Source organism: Salmo salar, chromosome 02, assembly GCF_965601325.2.
Source record: "Salmo salar chromosome 02, fSalSal1, whole genome shotgun sequence".
NCBI lineage: Eukaryota > Metazoa > Chordata > Actinopteri > Salmoniformes > Salmonidae > Salmo > Salmo salar.
In genome coordinates, this window is record NC_138292.1 from 82,179,425 (window position 1) to 82,188,369 (window position 8,945).

At 41.0% G+C, this 8,945-nt stretch overlaps 1 protein-coding gene across 2 annotated transcripts; it reads right to left on the reverse strand.

The window, feature by feature from the left end:
* Positions 1-2,187: 2,187 nt before the first annotated feature.
* LOC106595283 (uncharacterized) lies at positions 2,188-8,332 on the reverse strand. 2 transcript variants are annotated; one of them, XM_014186272.3, is made up of 3 exons: positions 8,105-8,332; positions 5,000-5,210; positions 2,188-4,579 (listed from the first exon to the last, which is right to left on the reverse strand). In XM_014186272.3, the coding sequence occupies exons 2-3, from the start codon at positions 5,190-5,192 to the stop codon at positions 3,168-3,170; spliced, it is 1,605 nt and encodes a 534-aa protein (XP_014041747.3). In that variant the 5' UTR covers positions 5,193-5,210; positions 8,105-8,332; the 3' UTR covers positions 2,188-3,167. The 2 variants fall into 2 exon arrangements, with proteins under 2 accessions (XP_014041747.3, XP_014041734.3); XM_014186259.3 differs by having other exon boundaries at positions 2,192-4,582; positions 8,105-8,328.
* Between the last annotated feature and the right edge of the window lie 613 nt (positions 8,333-8,945).

The window sequence follows — 8,945 nt, forward strand, 5'->3', positions numbered from 1 at the left end:
AAATAAATTAAATATAAATATAGGACAAAACACACATCACAACAATAGAGACAACACTACACAAAGAGATCTAAGACAACGACACAGCATGGCAGCAACACATGACAACACAGCTTGGACCCATTGTAGAGGCCAAACTGCTCGAAGTGGTACTGCACTGCTGAGAACCATGAGTTCCAGCGTGTTGCACATGGATTGGGAGCCATAGTCGCTCTCTTCCGTCCTGCCAGGTTGTTGGTGAGGAAGGTAAGGTATCTTCTTTTGCGTGCCCCTGCCTGGTAAAACATCTGCGAAAAAACTTAGGGAGTGCTTTCCACAAACATTCATGCTATCAGATTCATAATGTGAGCCATGCATGTTATGTGCAGGGAGTTGGGGAACAATGACTGAAGTGCAGCTTTGTGGGCTTTCTTCATGTACACAGCATTGTCTGTGTCAAAGACAAAGACGTCATCATTGGAGATATTGCAGTCTTGTAGACATTTCACCACCGCCATGGAAACTGTTGAATGTTTGCACTGCTCTAGAAACACTGTCTGCGAGGTAGCCAAAAATTCTCCCCGGGGTATCCTTTTCAAGTGGTGCGATGAGGATGTTTAGTACACATCTTCCTTCAACATCTGGAGTTTCATCAAAGATGACTGCCACTGGCTTCCCTGCAAGATGTTGCTTGAGTTCTTCCTTCACCTTCAAGTAGACATCTCCCAAGTACTTTTCCTGTAGCTGGTGGTATCCAGGGATGGCACCTCCATTGATGACTTTCTCCTTCAGAAACTGCCTCATTGAGGAGTGATCACTTTTGGAAAGGGGCATGTTGACTGCTGTGCAAGTGTGTACCCAATCTTCACAAATCTGAAAAACAACAATTGCACCAATTAATTAGACCAAATATATTCACTCACACACACCTCTCCATCAGGCTTGGGGCTTGCTATCAACACAAGATGCACCTCCCATTCCTACTCCCATTCTCTCTCAAACAAAACAAATAGATTCAAAGCTGATCAATCGCTTTCAATTTGAGCATCGATTTTTGTCGTCGTCAAAATTCTTGTGTGATTTTTTTCTGAAAGGGTCGTAAGGGAGATGAAGAACAGAAAACGTAAAAATAGAGTATTGTGGTTGATATGTACTTTTAAACGGTATTACCATTTTCTTTTTAAATCCAGAAAGATTGTGCTTTCGTCATACGTATTAAGTTTAATACCGCAAAGCTGACAAATTGCACTCAGCGCTTTGAGCAGCGCTCTCCATAGACAGACTGGGGAGAGCAGAGTGCCGACCACCCTACTAAAGCCAAGGTTAGTGGAGCAAAAGTTCGAGTGAAGCCACTCACCTTGATTCTTTCAGCGCTTGCCACAGTCTTCCCTGCTACCACTTCAGTCATGGTGATCTGCCGCTGCTGTGGGAACTGTTCTGACATTCTCATATACTTTGCTGATTCGAAGTGACTGTTGATTGTCGACCTTCTCTCGTGTTCCAGCACAACGTTGCACGGAGTGCAAAAAAATGTCCAACCACTTTCGTGTAAAACATTTGGAAAGTGTTTCACACGGTCTTTTAGCTGTTATTTTTGTTGGCAAATGAGATTGATTTGGATGATTTTGTGAACGATCGCATTTTTCTCTCATGCCATGCCCTGAAAACTCAACAACTCGAGCCACTATAGACAATAGGCCACGTGCTTTTATTGAAACAAAAGACAGGCTAGTTCTTTATCGCCATATGCTCTAAAATTCATTAACTGTACATCATTCACAACGCTGTAGGCTACTTCAAAATAACACTGTACATAACTCAAGATCTAAGACTTGAAAAATTATCTTTTTTAAATTCACGTTGAGAAATGTGAGGAGGGTGAGCACAAATGTAGAATACTGTCATTATGGCTACGTTTACACAGGCAGCCCAATTGAGTTTTTTTTCTCTCCATTCATTGGTCTTTTGACCAATCACATGACACTTTTTCACATCAAATCTTGGCTGCTTGTGTAAACTCAGCCTATGATCCTACATTGATTCAGTTTTGATCTAACTTTATTAAATGAGCACCACTCTTTATTCATGACAAACATTCTCCGGTGTAGCCTCTTCTCTGGGAAGCTGAACAAGTAGAGCAGAGATTTTGTGTAAAGTAGATAATCCACTCTCCATTCATCACAAACATTCACCAGAGTAGCCTCTTATATTTAAGCAATAAGGCCAGAGGGGGTGTGGTATATGGCCAATATACCACGGCAAAGGACTGTTCTTATGCCCGACGGAAAGCCGACTGCCTGGATACAGCCCTTAGCGGTGGTATATTGGCCATATACCACAAACCCCGAGGTGCATTATTGCTATTATAAACTGGTTACCAACATAATTAGAGCAGTAAAAATACATGTTTTGTCATACTGTCTGATATACCAATGGCTGTCAGCCAATCAGCATTCAGGGCTCAAACCAGCCAGTTTATAATATTCCAACAATGCAGTGAGTGTATGGCATCTTTTATTCTTATGATTTATCATCACCATGATACAATACTGACTTTTCGTGGATAAAGACAATCTACCAACATCATCCACCTTTAATGAAGAAGAAGATTACAGTTTGTTTGCATTTATTATTTAATTAATGGATACTTTACAATATTCTAAACCAGGGATTTGAACCAGTTCAGGGAACAGAAAAAAAATATCAAAGAACAGAACCAGAACTGACAACGAAAGGGATCTATACTGTTCCGGAACAGAACAAACCAGCCCTTCTACGGAGTTTAATCATGTATACAAAATATCCACAACTGAATTCTACTGGAGTCTATGGACTTATTTTGTATTCAATAGAATAGCCCATAGGGCCCATGGTCAAATGTAGTGCACTACAGAATAGGGCCCATGGTCAAAAGTAGTGCACTACAGAACAGGGCCCATGGTCAAATGTAGTGCACTACAGAGGGAATAGGGCCCCAGTATATACTATATATAGACTCAGCCCCAGTATATACTATATACAGACTCAGCCCCAGTATACAGGCCTATTTGTGAACTTCCAATACACTCAGAAGTAAAAGAAGATGAAGATAGCCCTAAATGGTGCTGCCCATGACCATGTTGTCACAAAAGACACCATTGCAAGGATAGGTGTGAATTTCAATACCTATAGAGTTAGCTTATGTATCCTCACTTCACATCACTCTCCTCTCCCTCAACTTCTTTCTCTTCTTGGACAATCACATTAAAAGCACAAGCAGGCTTCCCTCCAATGGATATTCTCTCATGATTTTTAGACTTCTTCGCTGAGTGAATCCCTCTCCACACAGAGCAGTGGTAAGGCTTTCCACTGTGTGATCTCTGATGATTCTTTAGGTCTCCAGCAAAACGAAAATTATTTCCGCACAGTGAGCAGTGGTAAGGTTTCTCCCCTGTATGAATTCTCTGATGATTTGTAAGGCTTCCTGAATGATTGAAGCTCTTCCCACATGTGGTGCAGTGGTAAGGCTTCTCTCCACTATGTACTCTTTCGTGTCTCTTAAGGTTTACTTTCTCACTGAAACTCTTCCCACATTGGGAGCAGAGGAAAGGTTTCTCTCCAGTGTGTACTCTTTGATGACTCTTAAGATTACTTGAGGTACTGAAACTCTTTCCACATTGAGGACAGATGTAACGATCAGGCAGTCTTGATGTGTCTGGGTCAACTACACCACTATTGTCCTCCTCTTCAATTTCTCTCATTTCCTTCTCATCAATTTTCTTCTCATCGTTCTCCTCTTTGACAACCACATTGAAAGTACAGGCAGGCATCTCTCCAATATGTATTTTCTGATGGCTTTTAAGACTTTTTAGTCGAGGGAATCCCTCCCCACACTGAGAGCAGTGGTAAGGCTTCTCTCCACAGTGTGCTCTCTGATGATTCTTTAGGTTTCCAGCGAAACCAAAACTATTTCCGCACAGAAAGCAACGGTAAGGCTTCTCCCCTGTATGTATTCTCTGATGTTTCTTAAGATTTCCTGGCTGACTAAAACTCTTCTGACAAAGAGAGCAGTGATAAGGCTTCTCCCCTGTATGTACTCTTTGATGTTCCTTAAGACTTCCAGAACGATTGAAGCTTTTCCCACACTGGGTGCAGTGGTAAGGCTTCTCCCCACTATGTACCTTCTCGTGTCCCGTAAGGTTGAATTTTTCACGGAAACTCTTCCCACATGTGGCACAGTGAAATGGTTTCTCTCGAGTGTGTACTCTTTGATGATTCTTTAGATTACCTGAGGAACAGAAACTCTTCCCACACTGATGGCAGGGGAATCGACCAAGACCAGATAGTCTTGATGTATCTGGGTCAACTACACCACTAGTTTCCTGCTCTTCCTTAATTTCTCTCTTTACCTTCTCAGCAATTTCCTTTTCATCCTCCTCCTCTTTGACAATCACATTGAAAGTACTGGCAGGTTTCTCTCCACTGTGGGATCTCTGATGAGTCTTCAGGTCTCCTGCTCGACTGAAACACTTTCCACATTGAGGACAGGGGTAACTCCCACAACCAGGTAGTCTTGATGCTGTGGAACTGGGCTTGTTGACCAAGTCTGGATTGGGGCTCTCTGCTGTAAGAATATGAACAGATATAGAGTAAGAAACAGACAGAGGAACAAAGTATTTTAGCTTAATGCAGGATTCCACATTAATTAGGATTAACAGTGTATTGAAAGAGATACTTTGCAAGGGGCTTGTTGCATTGCACATAGATAATGCCGCCATTGTCAAATTACAATGCATTGTGCAATGGTCGGTAGCCATTTCTTTGGGGCACTTGCCTTCCCTCTTACACATACAGAAGCCCGAGGGTTATACTACAAAGCAGAATCAATGAGTTAGCCAGCTAACTTGCCTAAATATTCTGAATTAACATTTTATTCGACAACCAAAAACATATGTTTACATTTCTTAATGAACCAGAAAATCAATAGTTATTTTGGGTGGTTCAACGCTCTGAACCAAAGAGGATGTTAGCCTGAATTTACCTGAGTCAACAGAGTCCCTGTCCTCCTCTCTCTCTTCCTCCTCCCGCTCATTGATTTCTCTCTCCTCGCCCTCCTCCTTGACAATCACATTGAGTTCCACTGTTTGACTGCAGTCCCCCAGCTTCACTGACAGCATCTCTGAACCCCGCTGGGAGCGTCTCTGGGCTGGAACACCACAACCTGGTTCAGACATGGTAGGCTAGAGGTGGATCTAAAAAAGAGGAGACCGAAAGAGTTCAGGGTGATTTTCACAAACGTAGATCGTGGTATAGCTCCAGAAAAGACAACAAAAATGTATCTAAGCCAGCTAACCACACATCCCCTCCAGCAGGAACCCTTTTTCCATAAAATAAATATAGAAATGACGGCAACAGCCAGTCAGATTAATCTATAAGTAAAGAAAAACACTGGCTGTTGAGTACAAGCATATACAGTTCAAATTCATTACTAATATCTGATACACTCAGTGATTGAAATTACCACCCCATCCTCAGTAGCCTATTCAAACATTCGCCTATAGGATATTAGGCAACACAAGCATTTTCTTGTGTTAGAATTAGGGGCAATTCCTAGGTAACAGAGTGATGTAGACACAGAGTTGTCAATTTAAAATGTATGAAAAACCAATGAATACAAAGTTAAACAAACCATACAACTCCATGCACAAGGACTAATTTTAACAATTTACACAGAAAATTCTACAAAGTTTAGTAACAATGGCGGCACCAAACAGCAAAAACTGTCAATCTGCACTGTTTTTGTCTAATTTTCAGTGGAAATTGTTAATAGTAGTCGAGAACTGTTTTTTTCGTGTGTATTTTACCCCCTTTTTCTCTCTCTCTTTCGTGATATCCAATTGCGATTATATTACGAAAAAAGAGACGCTTCTGTGGGTGTAAACTCATTGGACTTGGAAAGGAGAAGTGTTCCTGAGTAGAATGGACCTTTTACTGCAGCACAACATACAGATAATTGTGGAAGGTGCAATAAATGATAGGAGTACACACATTGTTGACCATTTAGACTTGAAAAAAATAAACAAAACGAACAAACAAATCACATAATATCTTATAGAAATACTTTTATGTACAAAGTATACACAGAGAGGAAGAGGAAGAGAGAGGCCCAACTCGGCTGCAAATCTGTCTCCCTCCAGCAGGTGGCATTTTTCTCATTGTTTCACCCACCAAGCAGCGAGTTTTGTATGGAGGTCAATGAGTGTGTCGATTTTGGTCAACAAAAAAAGTCATGGCTTATTTGCTGCACAAGGTTTACTTGATCGAATAGAAGTTTTGTCATCCTTATGTTGTTACGAGTGTACTGATTGAAGTAGGACACGTGACATGCGAGACACACAACTTTTAGAAAAAACATTGGAGTCTAGAGATGGCCATGCATATTCATGGCATGACGCTAGGGCTCTCAAGAGGGTTGTGTGGTCTGCTGTTATGTGAATTTCGTTATCAATGTTCATAAACTTCAATTAATCTATAGTCTGCAACCCAGAGTTTGTAAGATTCTGGTTGAATGAAACAGACGAGAGTCCCAGCTTACAATAGTCAAAATGTTTATTCACGAGGGTACTCTGAAGTCCATTACACAAAGACATCCATTTTATACTTCCACACAAACAGTAGATATCCTACGCCCATACATACACACGAACAGTAGGTGAGTTCTGTGCTTCTCCAGAGTTCTCACCACTGTGTATCACTACCCAGCGCTGTTCATTCCATTCCCCTGAGATTAGAGGAACCTTGAAATTGACTCCCTGTCCTATCATAAGTTTCTCAGAGTTCTAGCCAGGTCGGGTAATTGTTCTCGGTATTTTCTTAGACACACACATTTATCTCCCTCCCAGTCCAACCTAGTTGGACTTATGTTTAATACTTTCATTATCCCTTATACATGCTACATAAACTATAATCCCTAATGGTTACGTTTCAGGGTAGAATTATTTAATAATTATCTTTAAAACAAATTATTTTATCATCTGCACAACGCATCATCGGGGGGCATACTACCTGCCCTCCAGGACACCCGATGTCACAGGAAGGCCAAAAAGATCATCGTTTGCATAAACTGGTAGCTGGTGTTGTACCGAAAATCTCCCCCATGCCAGAATTCTCCCTCCCCCCTTCGCGTGAAGGCGCACACACTCAATTCTTCATTGCTGCGACTTGCTTCCTAGTTGAGATTTCTGATCAGTTAGGCTGCGTTTCATTACATTTTTTATGTCGGTTTGATCGCGGGGCAGGCACTAATGTCTGCAGTTGTCGGTTTGGCTACTTGTTTCAAGTGTATTAGTCTATAAATACATATCTTTGCCAAACTTCGTCATTTCTCCCATGTCTTATTTGACTAGTAGTAGTTGTTCTGAAATGTTTGCTTGCGTACATTTTACTCCCTCTTCTGTGTTTAATATAACACACAAACATACATTATTCATTTCGGTTGCATATCCTGACGTGAAGTTTGTTCTATAGAAAGCATTTGACTCTGATGTGTGCCACAGAAAGTATTTGACTAGTGACAAAATAAGGAAATTATAAGGGGGGGGATTTCTGCAGGCAAGAAAATGTAGAATTGCGTGCATGCGCGTTCACGCATTAGGGGGGGCTGATTTTCGGCACAACACCTGCTAACGTTAGTTTAACAACGTTTAGTCCTGCTAATTTTGCTAGCTAGTTACTTAGATAGCTAAAACCAAATGTTTTATTTATTTAACTAGGCAAGTCAGTTAGGAACAAATTCTTATTTACAATGACGGCCTACCAAAAGGCCTGTGGCTAAACAATGAGCAGCCGGTTAGCTAATTTCTCGCAACAGTCATTTTACTCACGATGACACGACAGCTGGCTAACTATGAATTAAAAGTCACACTTCAACCGTGACCCTGAAATAAAGTTAGCATGTTAGCTAGCTAACTACACTCACGTGTTGGACGGGAGATGTGTTGGGAACTAACTGGCTAACGGCTGGCTAGCTGGGATAACAACAAAGCCAGGCCGCAGCAACCACTGCCGTTTCATCGTGGAATATGTTGGTTTACAGACCGTGCTACAAGCATAATTTAAAAACATGTTAAAAATGTGCAATAGTTACCTGGAACTGATTTCCTGTAACTAATTGTTTGGCTGAAAAGAACTCCAGGAAATGGTTAGGTCTCGTAGAGCAAGCGGGGAAAATGTATCCACTTTCCGAGTGAGTGTGGTCTGGATTATGAGATGCTGCAGGAAATGTTCGTGAGCGTTGTATCAGCGGTGTCATTGTGCATGTTTTACCGGCCTCTGACGGAAAGAAGTCTGGCAAAAAAAAAACGAAAATAGATATTTCAACCAAAACAAGACAGCTATCATTACATTCTATCTGCAGTGTGATGTTATATTATTACAACAGTGTACAGCATCTGTTATCCTTATTTATTATCATAATGTTACTATCAAATCAATTGTATGGGTCACACATGGTTAGCAGATGTAAATGCGAGTGTAGCGAAAGGCTTGGCTTCTAGTTCCGACAGTGCAGTAATATCTAACAAGTAATCCAACAATTCCACAACAACTACCCAATACACACAAATCTAAAGGGATGGAATAAGAATATGTACATGTAAATATATGGATGAGTGATGACTGAGAGGCATAGGCAAGATTGTATAAAATACATATGAGAAATGTATGTACATTTTAGTCATTTAGCAGACGCTCTTATCCAGAGCGACTTACAGTAGTGAATGCATACATTTCAATTCATATATTTTTTTCCCCTTACTGGCCCCCCGTGGGAATCGAACCCACAACCCTGGCGTTGCAAACACCATGCTCTACCAACTGAGCCACAGGGAGGATCAGTTGTAAACGTTGTTAAAGTGGCATTATTTAATTATTCTACCAACATAATACAGGATTTCATGACATTCTTTTCTGATTTCTACTTCCAAAAA

What these genes read in the sequence shown, in the direction of transcription:
- LOC106595283 (XM_014186259.3), bottom strand. Translation starts at nt 5,192, where the DNA reads ATGTCTGAACCAGGTTGTGGTGTTCCAGCCCAGAGACGCTCCCAGCGG. An exon ending in CAGGGACTCTGTTGACTCAG is followed by an intron (nt 4,583 to 4,999) that starts GTAAATTCAGGC and finishes ATATTCTTACAG; the next exon opens with CAGAGAGCCCCAATCCAGAC.